General features: G+C 47.2%; 1 protein-coding gene across 5 annotated transcripts in view; it reads left to right on the top strand.

The window, feature by feature from the left end:
* Positions 1-16666, top strand: part of AQP10 (aquaporin 10) — a 299203-nt gene that overhangs the window by 253473 nt on the left and 29064 nt on the right. For 4 of the 5 annotated variants that reach the window (XM_069651915.1, XM_069651880.1, XM_069651888.1 and 1 more), the window contains one exon: positions 1841-15809. The exons of the other annotated variant lie outside the window; for it this stretch is intronic. In XM_069651915.1, the coding sequence (XP_069508016.1) occupies positions 1841-2293 (453 nt within the window). In that variant the 3' untranslated portion in view covers positions 2294-15809. Of the gene's footprint in view, positions 1-1840; positions 15810-16666 lie in introns of those variants that run through there. 5 annotated transcript variants of the gene reach the window in all.

Below are 16666 nucleotides of genomic sequence, written 5' to 3' on the forward strand. Positions count from 1 at the left end.
TCTGGTCATCTTCGTTGCTGCTTCAACATGATAGAACCAGGCCCTTCATCATGCAAGCAGACACCTCTAATACTGCACTGGGAGGGGCTGTCTCCCAAAAGGGCGTAGATGGTCCCTTACATCCGGTTGCATATTCTATTAAGCATTTAACTCCCACGGAATGCAATTAAGCAATACATGACAACGAGTTACTGGTGATTAAGGAAGCTTTCAGTCATTTGCAGTATTATTTGAAGGGGGCACTGCACCCCATAGAAGTTCTGACTGACCACAAGTATGTGACAGCTCTGTGCTTGAACCCTCGTCATTCTCACGGGATGTTATTTTTTGCTCATTTCTCATATGCCTTATCCGACCATCCTACCATCCTGGCAAGTTGCATGACAAGGCTGATGACTCGACAAGACTCAGATGGTAAGAGTGAAATGGAACACAGGTTTCTCCTGTAGTAAACCAGAATGGCATCCTAGAACAAAGAATGAAGTTTTCTCTTCAAGATCCTTAGATGTTACAGTTATTGCAACTCTATTCCAACCTGAAACCTACCCCTGATAACGTATTGACTTATGTGCAGAGGGACAACCTTACTTCTACATTGGTGTCATGATTCCTTGGACTCTCCGGTGGGTACCTTCCCAAAGAACAGGTAATTTAGCCGTGTTCATTCTCGCAGAGGGGCACCTATGACTATTTTTTGATTGTTTAAGGGACTTAGGTTTAGTCACCCTAAGTTTCCTAGGGTCATCCAGACGTGGACCCCTTGCTCGCTGTGCTCTGAGAGGCACAGCTCCACCTCACTGATGAGGCCCGACAAGGCTGAAACACGTGTATGGGGTTGCTGTTGGTACTCTTGTTCAGAACAGAAGTGCCATAGCATTTCGGTGCTGGGCTGCCCATGTGGGCGGGACAAAGACTGATATGCAAATGTATATTTCCCTTCTGTGAAAGGTACAGTGAGCTAAAGTGTGGCTGCAGACTCTCGAGTGGGTACCTTCCCAAAGAACAGGTAATTTAGCCGTGTTCATTCTCGCAGAGGGGCACCTATGACTATTTTTTGATTGTTTAAGGGACTTAGGTTTAGTCACCCTAAGTTTCCTAGGGTCATCCAGACGTGGACCCCTTGCTCGCTGTGCTCTGAGAGGCACAGCTCCACCTCACTGATGAGGCCCAACAAGGCGAAACACGTGTATGGGGCTGCTGTTGGTACTCTTGTCCAGAAGAGAAGTGCCATAGCATTTTGGTGCTGGACTGCCCATGTGAGCGGGACAAAGACTGATATGCAAATGGATATTTCCCTTCTGTGAAAGGTACAGTGTGCTAAAGTGTGGCTGCAGACTCTTGAGTGGGTACCTTCCCAAAGAACAGGTCATTCAGCTCTGTTCGTTCTCACAGAGGGGAGCCTATAGACTATTGTTTGATTACTTCTACATTGGTGCCATGATTGCTCTCTAAGTGGACATCTGGGGGGTCAAAGAAACATACGAGATGATGCCACGCTGCTTTGGTTAGCCACGTATGGAGAAGGACCTTCTATGAATAAGGAATTATTGAACTGTGCTCCAGAATATTACTAGGCAATCAAATCTCAGTAACTCTAGCAGTTATCAGATTTCTGCTCAACATTTTCCTAACTGATTCCATGCCCCAAGGCTATGCCGTGATTTGATTGTACCATTTTATTGTAGCGATAGAAATATTTGACAATGGATTTATTTCAAACTCTATTGTTTATTATGCTATGATATTTACTTGTCTACTTCCATTTTCTAATGCTATGTGAAAGGTTTGTATTACAAGCCATAACACATAAATGAATAAACCTTTTTTTTTTTTTTTAAAGGGACCTTCCAGAGTACGTGCAGAAGTGTTCTACCTGTGCGCAAAAGGAACACTTTGTGCAAACCCCCACAGGCATATCACAGTCCTTCAAAGAAGCCTCTCGGCCGTGGTGAAAAATCACCATGGATTTCACAGCAGAGTTACTGTCCAAAGAGAGAAAAACCGTCCTCTGGCTATCAGAGCTACATGCACAAAAATGGGACATGTTGTTCCACTGAACACACTTCCTTCAGCAGACTTCACAGCAGTCCATTTTGTTCAGCAAGTCCTATGTCTGCATGTACTTATAAAAGAAATAATAACGGCTAATAGACATCCATTTATTGGACGATTCTGGCATGTCTTAGCTAAATTGGTGGGGCTCCAGGTATTACACTGCACTGCATTCCATCCACGAACTGATGGGCAAACAGAATGGGTCAACCAGTTACTGAGGCATATCTGCATTACATAAATCCCACTGAGGACAACTGGATTGACCTGTTGCCTACAACATCATTTGCATATAACAAGCACTATCATGCCTCCACTGATTTGTTCCAATTATTTTGCCAGTGTTCACCCTAAATCTTTACTAACTCACACTCTCTCTACTAGTTGGGGCCCAACTGGACAGGACATAGCCAAATGATTAGTGGATCTGCACAATGAATCCCCTTTTGAAGCCCGCTCAGTACTCACATCATCTGCATCCGACCCTTCTACTTCCAGAGTGTGATTCAGGTGCCAGAATCGTACTGCATATTCTAGACTGCAGACGCAAGGGATGGGATGTGGAATAATTGGTAAATTGGAAAGGCTGAAGCCCTGCAGAACACTTCTCTCTGAGTCTAGTACATCTATCAAAGCTTCCAGACTGATTTGCTCATTTAAAGCTTGAACCCCAAGCAAGCCTTGTCATCCAAGGCGATACTGTTGTTTGCCAGCTCCGTTGTGTTGGGCAGTGAAAGGCGCCATGAGTAGAGTGCCACTGATTTGCTTCTGCCTAGACAGGCTCACAGGGATTGAGTGAGAGAGCAGTTGCATCTTGCAATGTGTTTGCTCCCGTCTCTGAACCCTGTGCCATGCTCCGGGCCCACTCCAGCCCGCCCTCCCCAGCGCCTTTGCGCCATGGATCCTCTCCAGCCCTCCCACTGGCGTCTCCATGCCACTGAACCTTTTTTCATCCCACTTACCAGTGGGTCCTCACCTCAAGCTAGTTCTGGTGACTGCTCCTGACATATGCGGTCTCTGCCACTGGTGTCCACAGCGTCCCGCTCTCCCGCTCTACATCACCTCTCAGCATTGCTCAGGCTGACGCTTCTTGTATACGCCACCACCTCCTCCCTTGCTGGACACACTGCTTAAATCCTTCTATCCTTCTTCTCAGAACATTTGACACATTGCCCCTGAATGAGTATGGTTAGAGTCAGGCCTTTCCTATATATAGGTCTATTCTGTGTGTTAGTCTTGAACAGTTTTTCCTATCCACTGCCTGAGAGTTACAGTTCTCCAGGGTCCTACCCTGCCTTTGAGTTCTTGAGTCATGAGTTTACCAATATATATTGTTCTTTCTTTGTGTAGGGTCTTTTTCTCTGCTTTCCTAATATCCCTGTTTAAAGAACTTTGACCCCGGTTTGGTCTTTGTCCTTCTGAGGTCCAGCAAGATCCTGTTACTGGCCAAGAACTGACTCCAGTAGTGTGGCCACCAGCTATAACCACCCATACTGATAGGTCGACCCTTCTTGAAGTCCCTAAGGGGTAGGGTGGGAACAAATGGGGCTATATCCCTTGGACCGGTCACTAAAAGGTTCTCACTTGTATCCTTGAACTTTGCCTCCAAATGAACTCTGTGCTGTCCATCTATAGAGGTTTTCTGAAGGTGGTTTTGGCTTTTGGGGAGATTACAACTCTAGTTTGATGAGGTGTGGTTTTGCCAAGAGGCTTGAACTGCACTATCATCTTTCTCTGTGTGTCTACGGTGAGTCTGTTCTTCAAAGGTGCACTCTAGAAGCTGACATTACAAGAATGTACCCTTGTTACAACTGCAAAGGTTGGCCGCTTACAGAAGGCTTTAAATGGACCAATCCACTGTGGAAAAGTGGCTATAAATGGGGGTGAGACCCACTTCCTTAAATTATTATTTTTTAATTCATCTTCATAAACCATCTTCTTGAAACCTCTTACAAATTCTTACTGGAATCTTGTTGGGGGAAAGACTCCCTAAATACCCCAACAATTGGGGTGAAGGTAAACACTTCCAAGATGGATGCAGACCCTAACTGCTATTTAGAAACATTTGCACAACTTGCTGTTGGGCATGACTGCTACTAGGTACTGGTACTCAGGACTGCTGAGTACTACAGTCGCAAGCCCAACAAGTGCCCCTGGCAACCATCCTGGATAGGAAGAGCAGAGGACGGATTTACCTTTCCTAAGAGACACTTTGGAGGGTCACACAACAACCCAAGGACCACAGGAAGCTCTGTGCAATTTCAAGCTGATTCTAGCCACTGTGAGTGCTCCACACAACTTTGAGCCACTGCCAATATCCAAAGGAGCTGCTTTTGACACTCTGCAAGCACCTTCTGAAGCTCTGCTGACCCAAACATTGACTGCCTGTCCCAAGCTTCTTCCAGCCTCGAGCTTTTGCTGCTTGCTGAACAGCATTGCGTCATTGGACTCAGTTAAGCCAGCTCACCACTAAAGTTGAATCACAGCTTTCACACATCCCAGTTGATCCTTCAAAGCACGTGGATTTGAAAATCCCTGCTTGTCCCAATCTTCTTTGAGTGTCGAGCCATTATCGCTTGTTTAACTGCGCCATGTTGCTGAATCCTGTTCAATCAGCTCGACCATCTTGAACTTGATTCGACATTCTAGAAAGCACCCAGAAACCTGACTCGACCTGAAAAAAGACAATAAGCGACCTTATGGTGGGTCTGTCCCCTGAGCCTTGTTCTATGGGCCCTAGTGAAATTTAAGATCCCTCGTTAAACAACATTTTATGGAACTTGTTTGACTTTTCTGCAAGAGTGTTTACCCGCAGACCCCTGATCTGAAAAGAGTGTCTCTTTCTCCCAAAGTCTGCATTGTGTATTTCTTACAGGGGTGGATTGTTAGTGTTTTTAATATTTTGTCTGATCTTTTAGTTTAGTTAGTCTTCTTTTTATAGAACCTTTATTGAACATTTATGTTATTTTGGTACTGGGGTTGGTCAGAAGAAGCAGTCTGACTCTTCGAGGTCATTTCCAAACTACTTTTATTTAAATGCTAAGAGAACAGCCTAGCTTTCCCTATTCTAAAGGGGTTTCCCAGAATATCTAAGGAACTAATTGTGCTCGTCTGTCGTCAGGAAGTCCCAAAGAAAAAAAGTCCTCCGTCCAAATCTAGTTTTACCCTGACCCTACCACTAAGAAACTAAACTTAAACAGTTCCAGGAGATTGGCTTGATTCTCCTGTCTTTTCCGACAGCTTCTTTATATCAATGTCTTTAAAAGAGCTTTTTGTAATGTAACTAAGTATTCTTGTACTGCATCTAAGAAAGTATTCTTGTAATGTAACTAACAAAGTATTCTTGTAATGTAACTAAGCAAGTATTCTTGTAACAGCACCACAATGCCAGAAGGCTGCTGTGCGCTTTATAAATGTTTTTAAAAAAAATAATTGTTGTTTATCTAGCAGAATGTATTGATCCAGGTTCTCTCAGCTTGGCTGTGGTTTCTGCCAACTTGATATTTCCCCACATATGGATTCTCTCTTTATCAGCATTTTCTGTACTTGACAAACCTGTCTGTCCTCCTCTGTTACCAGACTTTATGTCACAATTTCTTATCTTTGAAGCTTGTTGCTCATATAGTATTTTCCCTTTGTTATTAAGTTCTGGTTTTGAACCTTCATAGATTTCCCATCAAGGATTATTCAATTCCCTCATTCTCAGCTTTATAAAGTTCCAGTTACATAGGTTTATATTAAGTAACTCTTTGTGAGCACTGCAATGAATTCCTCTTTTCGTCTTCCATTGCCCTGGCGACCTCACGGTTCTCCCGTTCTTTCTGTTACCTCTCTACAGACTGGGAAACACTGCAGGCTCCTGCGCTCGCTCGGGTGCTCTTCTTGCTCTTCTCCGGTACTGGGTTTCTCCTTCCTTCTATTCATCGTGTCCTCTTCTCCGGCTGTCCTGCGTATGTGTAGTGGGTGATCGGGAAGCTGCTTGCATTCCCAGTGATTCTTTTGTTTTGCATGCTCGTAGGTCACCCGTTCTCAGCTGCCCTTATACCGTACATGGGCTTTACCGCGTGGAATCTGCTCACGCTTCCATTTACCTTCTCGGATGGCCTTGGCGTCTTTGGTTGGGTGTCCTGCTAACTACGGTAAGGATGTGGTCTCACCACCACCTGCAGCAGGACTCTGCTTTTCTACAGTACAATGGTTCTCCAATTGTTGAATGTCCCGGGTCTCCAGTGTCTCACTCGGGCATTCAGCACTCTTCAAAAGTTGCAGGCTGCGCAACTGTTCTCTGGTCTCCCTTCTCCAGGCGTGCTGAGGTCAGGGAGCTTCCCCAGCGAAGGATAGTCTCTGCTTCTCCAACTTCCTCCACTCATCCCAGTTAAGTATGCATGACCACTTAAAGAGAAATTCTCATTTCGACCATGTTGGTAGGTTGCAGCATTACCTTCAGCCTAACAGGTATATGGTACATTAGCCTTTATAGCAATTCACCCCATGTATGCTACTAGGCTGTGTGGTTTAGGAATTTCCTAACAGGAACAGATGTCCTTGTCCCCTAAGGGGTTGTTTTGGGTTCTTCCCTGCTGGTTTAGGGCTCTCTTGAGGAGTGTTGCCTGCCCTCAGCCCATGCTACATTAAAAAGGTGAACGAGGTATACCATTCATGCTATGTCTGTTTCACCTTTATGAATGTGATCACTGCTGTTCTAGCAGTAGTGTGGGGGCTGAGTAAGAGCTTAGAAGCCCTGCTCATCCCTGTAGTCCTGTGTGCAGTGGCCATTTCATTAATATAGCCACATAACAACACTCCTCGTGTTGGCTTTGCCAATGTTACCAGTAAAATATGCTATGCCACTGTACAGAAACACCCTGACTGACTGCCCCAATGTAGTTCCTCCCTCTCATCCTCACGTAATAACACTAATCAAGTTGGTTTTGTCCATAATGCCAGTAGAAAAAGCTGTGCCACTCTAAGAAAACATCTACACTGGCTGCTCCCACATAGGCCAATATTCCATGTAACAACATTAATCATATTGGCTTTGGCCATAATGGAGTTACAAATGCCACTTAAGAAAACTACTGCTGGTTGCCCCAAAGTAGCCCTCTCCCCACATAAGAACATGCATCAAGTTTGGTTTGCCCATAATGTCAATAAAATATGCCATACCACTATATAAAAGCGTCTTTACTGGCTGCACCAACGTAGGTGAGTTTTCCTTGTAGGAACACTCATCAAAATGGATTTGCCCATAATGCCAGTAAAACAAGCCATGCCATTCTAAGAACATGTACATACTGGCTGGTGCAAGGTAGGCCAGTATTCCATGTACGATTTCTCATCTAGTTGGCTTTGACCATAATGCTAGTAAAACGTGCATTCTGCCATAAGAAAATATCTATGTTGGCTTCCCCCTTCATACTCACACTCCATGAAAGAACACTTATCAAGTTGGCTATGCCTATAATACCGGTAAAACAAGCCACAGCACACTAAGAAACCTTCCATACTGGCTGCTCCACTGTAGGCCAATACTCCACATAAGAGAATTTTTAATTTTTGTGTTTGCTTTTCCAACAATACCAGTAATGCTTGCCATGCCATTATAAAGAAATGGTCATGCTAGCTGCCCCAATGTGGTCCTATCCCCCACTTACGAACACTCATCAAGTTGGTTTTGCCTAGAATGAAGGCAAAACAAGCCAAGCCACTCTAAGAAAACATCTACACTTGCTGCTGTAATGTAGACCAGTGCTCCACGTAAGAACATTTATCATGTGGGGGGCGCTGTTGCGCACATCAGAGATGGCCGCCTAGTGCAAGAGCTCCAGCTCGGATGCAATCCTTTCTACAAATAAATCCTGTCAGGAGCGTCCCAGGCTCTACTGGAAGCTACATTTGGGTGGCAGAGGCTCCAGCGCACATACTGGGGAAATACTGTAAAAAACTGGGACCGAGGTGCAGAGATATCCTGATCTGCGGTTTCAGCGACTGGTGGAGGCCTACGGGGCCGCCTGTGGGCTCTGTGGACGCCCAACGGCGAACCGAGGTGGGGGAGGAGCGCCATGCAACTCACAACATCCTGGCCACGAAGAAGAAGTAAGCCGAGTGACTGCCCGCCCGGAAACAACTGCGGCCTCGCCTACGACCGCTCCTCGAGACCCGTGAGGGGAGACGGGAGCCTGCGGGAGCGGGAGAAAGGGCTCGGAGGCTGTGGGCTGCCTCTCGGCCGCTGAGACGCGGCAGCTACTCGGCCCCGCTCCCGCCCTGCGGCTCTTTGCAGTACTATCCGTGGCTCCGTGGAGGCCGTGTCCTGCTCCCCTGCCGGGGGGGCTGCAGCTGCTGTTTGACCCAGCCCCCGACCCGCGGCTCCTTGCGGCGGAGCTTGCAGCTGGCCGCGGCCTTCGCCGGTGAACGCGGCCCCGGGAGCGAGTGGGGCCGGAGCCCGCCCCCCCACATCCATCAAGTAAGTGACTGCGGGCTGTGGGGGAGAGCTCCGCGCTAAAGGATAGGGAAGCGGATTGATGTAGCCGCAACAAAGAGGGGCCCTGCATTGTGCACCATAACTGCGAACTGGGCCCACTAAACTTCGCCCTCACGGACACGGGGGCAATAAACCTTGAAAGGGAGACGGCGGCCACAGCCCCACAGCACCTTGGGTTATATCAGCGCACCATAGAGGCCCATTAAAACATACCCAGGTGAAGAGACATATATCTTTAAGTGTGCAATAATCACCCGTGACCACAGGCCCTAGACTGTGCGGGCGCAGCAGAACTTCCGTGTTACTCCTGAGCGCAGCTGGACCCCCTGACGAAGCCCTTCAACATAGGATCCGGAGTGGTGGTTGTGGGGGTTCCCACCGGCGCAGGATTGCGAAATTAATTCCTGTACATTGGTTGTGCACCAGATGGTAAGGACGGATACATAAAGGAATACCCCCTCTCCAAACCTGTGCCACATAGTGGGGCTCTGGGCAACAATACGTGGGAGAACACAGTCCATCCTTTTTTGGAAGCCGTAACACATGGGCCGCACCGAGAGGAAGGGGGCAGGTGGGAAAAAGATTGGCCCAATGGACACCTTCACCAGCTCACAACCGCAAGGGGCGACTGGGGGGGAACCACCGATATCTGATGGGCAGGAGACTGACCCAGTGGAATGCCTAGCAATGCTGGTACAGAACGGATTCATGGCTGTGAACGTAAAACTGGATGACATAGTGGCGACGATCGGATCCCTGAAGGCACATTTGGAAAAAGAAAGCGCGGGTATTACAGAGGCAGAAAACAGGATAAGTGCAAGCGAGGATACGATATCACAACACAGTCGAGATATTGTTCACCTCCAAACAGAATTACACAAAACTCAAAACAAGTGTGAGGTCCTTGAATCGAGATCCCGGAGAAACATCATCCGGATTGTTGGGATATCAGAAAATTTTGGCAAGGGTCCAATGGAGAGACAAGTGGAGTCCCTGTTGAAAGACATCCTAGGTGCCGACTCCTTCTCGGATCACTTTATGATTGAAAGAGCCCACCGCACCCTAGCACCGCACCCAAAACCAGGAGCTCCACCTCGAACTACAATTGCGCGCCTCCTTAATTACAGGGACAGAGACACTATACTCCGGCTGTCGAGAGAAAAAGGAACTTTATATTACGAAGAGAACCAAATTCATATATAACCAGACTTCTCGACCAACGTGCAAATGCAAAGGAGTGAAAAGACAGCTACGCATGCAAAATGTGCCCTATGCCCTCATCTTCCCGGCGAAAATGAGAATACAACATGGGGGTCGGGCCCACTTCTTTGAGAACCCCACAGATGCCATGTCATATGTAGAGACTTCCATCCCATTACCCCCAGGAGACCGAGTGGCGAACCAAAATGCGAATTCACAACCGAGGGGTGAGAGACGAGACCCAACAGAGTGAAGAGTGGGGTTAAGGCTCGACCACCTGCCACCCGAAAAAAAAATTGGAAGTTATGCAACGGAGACGAACTGAACAAAGGCTGTTGGTTTCTGGGCTGTGAGCCTCAGTCTAGAGCGCGCCAGATGGCTGCAACTAGTGACCCTCAGGAAAGTTCCACCTGTTTAAGGGAATGTTTATTGCGGGGCAGCATTGTCAAGTTGGGGTTGATGATGTGGGTGGGGGATTAAAATATTGCAGGATGTTTAGCTCCGTTGAGCGATGTGGGAGTAACTGGGGAGAGTTGGAATGTTGGGACTCAGTTGGAAGAGTCCTACAAGTTTTCAAAAACTGTGGTGACAGTGCAGGAAACTTTTATGAGAAACAGTGAGATTTGGAGAGTGATGTGGGTATACAGACATGGCTAATCCTAATGTGACGGCCCGAGGGAGGAGGCTAAAGCTCCTTACATGGAACATACGTGGCCTGAACAATCGGACCAAGTTAAAAAAGGTGGGGACCTATGTCAGTCAACATCACCCCCAGATAGTAATGCTACAAGAAACACATGCGCTGCAGAAAGTTAACACTGAGCTTTTGAAAAGATGGAGCCTACAAAGATACTATACTGAATGCTCTTCACAGGGGAGAGGAGTGATCACCCTGGTCCACCCCTCAGTTGGGTTTCAACATAAAAAAGTAAGATAGACCCACTAGGTCGATATGTGATAGTGTGGGGAAACATAGCAGGGGGAGAATTTGTATTGGTGAACACATATGGCCCAAAAATTGATGATCCAGACTTCTACACGAGTGTCATACAAGAGATGGGCTTCACTGGTGGTGAACGTGTGGTATGGGGGGGGACTTTAACGCCATTCTAAATGACACACTGGACCGCTCCACCTCCAGACACAGAATCCCCACCAAAACCACTATTGTCCTACACCACATCCTATCGCAACTCACACTAGTGGACGCTTGGAGAACTCTTCAACCCCATAAAAGACAATACTCCTTCTATTCCTCAGTGCATGATACAGAGTCCCGCATAGATTACTGGCTGATATCTGCGTCCCTTATGAGCCAGGTGGACAGCAGTGAGATGCTCCCCCCTACTCTATCGGACCACTCCCCTATCCTTCTAGACATAACACTGGAAAATATAAAGCCCCCAGCCAGGAGATGGCGTATGCCACCCGATATTCTGAGGGATCCCACGGTGGCAGAAGCGATACACGTAGAGGTGGACGTCTTCCTTGAAACAAACAAGGAATCAGTGAATAGAAGCGCAACCCTATGGGAGGCGTTTAAGGTTTGGATGAGGGGGATATTGATCTCCAAGTCCACAGGGCTACTGAGGGCAGTTAGGGTGGAATTGGCGGAAATAGAATGACGGCTGGGCGAACTGGAAATGCAATATACGACCGCACATAAAGATAATGTCCTGGCAGACATTAACAATAATTTACAAGAATTCAACAGACTGGCCACTAGAGAGCTGCTGTACATGGCAACCCCAGTTAGGGCGCGCAGATATGGCGAGGGGAACAGAGCAGGTCATATTCTAGCCAACTTGTTGAAGGCCGAAAGATACCATACCAGAATTTCTAGTATAATGGCGGTGGATGGCACGGTAACAACAAATGAGGAAGGTATAAATAAAGAATTCACCCAATTCTATACAGATCTTTATGCCAACCACGATCTGAAAACACCACTGGAGGTTGGATAATATCACGCTCCCGAGATTGTCAACAGAACATAAACTGTTGCTTGATCAGGCCATAACGGTCGATGAAATAGAGGAAGCGATAAAATCACTAGCTAACGGGAAAGCACCCAGCTGAGATGGCCTGGGGGCTGAACTATACAAAGAACTTAGTGAAGAGTTGGCCCCGGTGCTCCTGTCCGTGTGGGAGGAGGCCCTGGAATCGGGGACGCTCCCGCCGTCCATGAGAGAGGCTATAATAACGGTGCTCCTTAAACCCAGACGCCCATCAAACGAGATGCAGGCCCTCATAATTTATCCCTCATAAATTGCGACGCAAACATTTTTGCTAAGATCTTGGCTATGAGACTCCTACCCCATATGCCCCAGCTGGTGCATCCGGACCAGTGCGGGTTTATTCCTACCAGGTCCACGGCTCTGAATCTCCGTAGGTTGGTTGGTATCATGGCTCAGATTAAGCCAGAGGCCCAGGCAGTGGCTGTGTCGCTGGATGCCGAAAAGGCATTTGATTCGTTGTGGTGGAACTACCCGTTTAAGGTGCTCGAGAAATTTGGACTAGCCCCATACTTCTGTCAGAGCGCTAAGCTAATATATACTAATCCTGGGGCTAGGGTATTGACTAATCACACCATGTCAGAATGGTTCGAGCTGGGAAGGGGCACAAGACAGGGCTGCCCGTTTTCCCCGATATTGTTCGCTCTCACTGTGGAACCGGTGGCAGCGTCAATAAGAGAACATCAAAATCAGAGGGGCATACGGATGTCGGGCTTGACCCAATCCATTTCCCTATATGCAGATGATGCCCCATTATATGTCCGAGAACCAGACACGCAACTGGGGCCTGTGTTGGAAACAGTACATGAATTTGCAGAATATTCGGGATACAAAACCAACCGCTCCAAGTCAGAGATCTTTCCCTTAAGCCCGGCCACCAGATGTCCGACAAATACACACAGTTTAAAATGGTCCCCTGACGGGATAAGGTACCTGGGTGTGATGGTATCGGGAAACAAAGCCTCCCTACTTTTGAATAACCATGATTCACTTTTAGACACAATGGCCGCTAAACTTCGTTTTTGGGCTAAACTTCCCATCTCTCTTATTGGCCGGGTAGCTGTGCTGAAAATGGTCATACTCCCCAAGTTGTTGTACATATTTGCAAATGTCCTGATCTGGCCTGGTAGGCAATTCTTTGATAAACTCAGGTCCATGGCAGTGGAGTTCGTCTGGAGCGGAGGGGCGGTCAGGATGAAGTGGGAAAAGATGGTCGAACCTTATAACAAAGGGGGAATAGCAGCACCAGACTTTGAATTATACTACCTGGTGGCACAGGCCCAGTTTGTTAAACACTGGTATGACGAGCAGGACACCTCGCCCCATATTTGTTTAGAACAACATGCAGCACACCCAACCCACCTGAGGTCCATCATCTTTAAGAACAAACATAAGGATGAATGCCCATTTGACCCAGTCAGCACAACCGTACATGCATGGTCCAAGATTTTCCGCAGGATTGGGCTGGAGACACCATACCACGCAGAGGCCCCGTTCTGGAACTTCCCAGGTATAGCCCCCACGTATGATATAGGTATACAAAAAACATGGGATCCAGAGAGGCAATTCAAAATTAAAGACATAATCCCTAATGGTAAATTCATAACAGTGGAGGAATTCAAAACGGGGATGGGTAGAGATCAATTGATGGTTTTGCAATACTATAGAATGAGAATGGCGTTTAAGGCCAGGTGGCCCCTGTTCCCTGATGAGCCCCCACTGCACCCGTGCCTGGTGGCCCTGTCTACCCGATCGGGAGTCAGTGTTTCGGGACTCTATAAGATTGTACAAGCCAATACTCCAACGGTGAACATGATAAGAACCTCCTGGGAAACGGACCTGGGTGCCACCATCACCGATGGGTCCTGGGAGAGGTACTGTGAGCTCACTAAGAGGGTATCCATGAATTCAGGCCTCCGGCTGATCCAATTTAAAATACTGAATAAGTTACACTACACAACTCAAAGAATTGCAAAATTCACACAAAACGACCCAAGCAGATGTCAGAAATGTGGGGCGGACCAGGCTGACTCATTTCACATGTTTTGGAGTTGCCCACACATAAAGGTGTTCTGGGGAGAAGTGGCGACAAGTCTAGAAGAGGTTATGCAGGTACCTGCAGATCTCACACCATTAAAATACCTATTTGGAGATATAGGGAATAGATCTGAGGTGACCAGAAGGCTCTTCAACATCGCATGGGCGATAGCCAAAAAGTGTATCCTGCAAAAATGGAAAAGTGCACAGGCACCACAGGTGAATTACTTTCTGAAGGAACTGATGTACGTAAATGAATGTGAGGAGTATTATGTGATGACGCTACCAAGCCCATGTAAACCGAAGGACATCTGGGCCCCGTTCAGGGTATACCTAAGTGAAATGGACTCAGCTAACAGTAGCCCGGCAAGGCCTAATAATGTTTCCGCTCTGTAACTATCACATGTTATGTTGTAAAACTGTATTGACTATACACGATATACGCAAGCTTGAATTATCGTGTTGCTGCACTGTTATATACCACAACTGTTAAATAAAGTTTAAAAAAAAAAAAGAACATTTATCATGTGGGCTTTGCCCATAATGCCAGTAATGCATGCCATACCATTGTAAGAAAATGATCATGCTGGCTGTTCCAATGTAGCCCTCCCTACATAAACACACTCATCAAGTAGACTTTGCCTGTAATGTCAATAAACCAAGCCATCTCCTCTAATAAAACATTTATATTGCCTACTTTAATGTTGGGCAAGTACTCCACGTAAAAACATTTCTCATTTTGACTTTGCCCAAATTGCCAATTATACATGCCATGCCACTATGAGGAAATGTTCATGCTGGCTGTCCAGTGTATTCCCTTTACCCCATGTAAGAATGCCAATCAAATGTGAATTGCCCAAAAAGCCAGTAAAATAAGCAATCAATGTAAGAGAACATTGTTACTGCCATGTCATCCTACCCCTGATTCCTCTGCCCCCTTCCCCAACCTCACTACCAAGCACAGAAGTATACACACATCAATACCCATCCATATCCGCAGTCAGTCACTCATAATACATTCTCCCTTCTATTGCGTTCAAACACTCACCCACTCAGGGCATTCACACTACACTCATTTATACGTACACACATTCAAATCCATACACAATAGTCAAACTTCACTCTCCTTCACATACACACTTACACAGAAGCAACGCGTTGCATGCTTGCATGCATACCTACATACATTCTTACAGACATACATACACAAACTCGTATGGGTGCATACACACATACAAAAATGCATTATTTCCCACCTGCTCCAGCTCTGCACTCTGCGCTGCCTCCAACCTGCTCCCCAGGCCCTCTGGCTGCCGCACACCATGCAGACAAGAAGCAAGCGGAGGCCCAACCTGATTCCTTACTTGCATGGGGGAGGGGCAAGCACTGCAAAATGCCACCTGTAAATGTGAGGGGAGGAGCAGCAGCACCCCTGCTCACATTTGGCCATGCAGTCCCCCAGCCTGCTTGACCAATGGGCCATGCTAGGGAAGCAAGATGCTGCTGCCCTGCATGGCCCATTGGGTGCTGAGTACTATTTCCTAGATGGTGGATGATTTCAGACTCAGAGTTGGAGAGAAGAACAAGAGCCTGTTGAGGTCTATATATCAGAGATGGGTAGCAGCCCGTCCCTGGTGGGAAGAGAAGACCATAGTTATAACAAAGGCAATAGCAGAGATGAGGTCCAGTGGTGGAGAGATGATTATGAGCCTGCTAAGGGCTATATCTCAGACAATGGTAAGCCTGGCCCAGAGACCGAGAAGGCGAGTAGCCCGCTGAGGGCTGTACATCAGACACTGGCAGAGACCAGACCCAGAAAGGAAGAGAAGACCAATAGCCTGCTGAGGGATATATCCAGTGCTTAAAGTGGGCCAGGGCCTGCCGGGGCCTGGCCCGGCAGTCTCCAAAAAGTGGGACTGAGCTGGGGCCCTGCCGGGGCCCCGTCCTACCGCAACATTGGCAGGATGCATTATCCCGTCGCGCCCGCGGCCGCAGCCGCGACGGGAGATGCGCCTGCAATGAAGTCAAGCAAGCTGACAAAAGTGGCAGCCAGCCACAGCGACGCTGTGACTGGCTGCCACTTCCGTCAGTCATAGTAACTGCATCTGGTGAGCCCTCGCGCGAGAGGTCACCAGAGGCAGTTACTGTCCCTTTGTTTCCCCAGGTCGCCGAGGTGTCTTTAACCCTCGGCGAACCTGGGGATTCCTCGACATATTTCGAGGTTTATAAAAGATGGCTTGAAAAGTACACATTTCAAGCCATCTTTTATAAAGCTTTGCCGACGGACAATTTTGTCCGTAGTCAAAGCTTTATAAAAGATGGCTTGAAATGTGTACTTTCAAAGCCATCTTTTATAAACCTGAAATGTTTAAAAAAGATGGCCTAAAAACTAGGCAAACCGTAGGGTATGCACACAAATATATATAAATGTTATATATTTGTGTGCGTACCTTACTATGGTTTGTGTACTTTGCAAGCCATCTTTTATAAACGTAGAAAAATGTTACATATTTCTATGTTTAAAAAAGATGGCTTGCATAGTACACAAACCATAGTAAGGTACGCACACAAATATATAACATTCATATATATTTGTGTGTATACCCTACGATTTGCATACTTTTAAGGCGTCGCCCCTCCCACAAGCCACGCCCCAAATGAGGGCCCCCCCTCGATTTCTTACCCCACTTAAAGCCCTGGATATATCTCAGGCACTATCAGAGACCAGACACAGATATAAAGAGAGAATCAAAAGCCTGCAGTGTTATGCCCTAGATGCTGGCAGAGATCGGGCCCAGAGTTGGAGAGAAGACCAATAGCCTGTTGAGGTCTATATCTCAGACACTGGTCAAGACCTGGCCGAGAGAGGAAGAGAAGGCCC

Source organism: Ambystoma mexicanum, chromosome 1p (assembly GCF_040938575.1).
Source record: "Ambystoma mexicanum isolate Mex_15411 chromosome 1p, UKY_AmexF1_1, whole genome shotgun sequence".
Lineage (NCBI taxonomy): Eukaryota > Metazoa > Chordata > Amphibia > Caudata > Ambystomatidae > Ambystoma > Ambystoma mexicanum.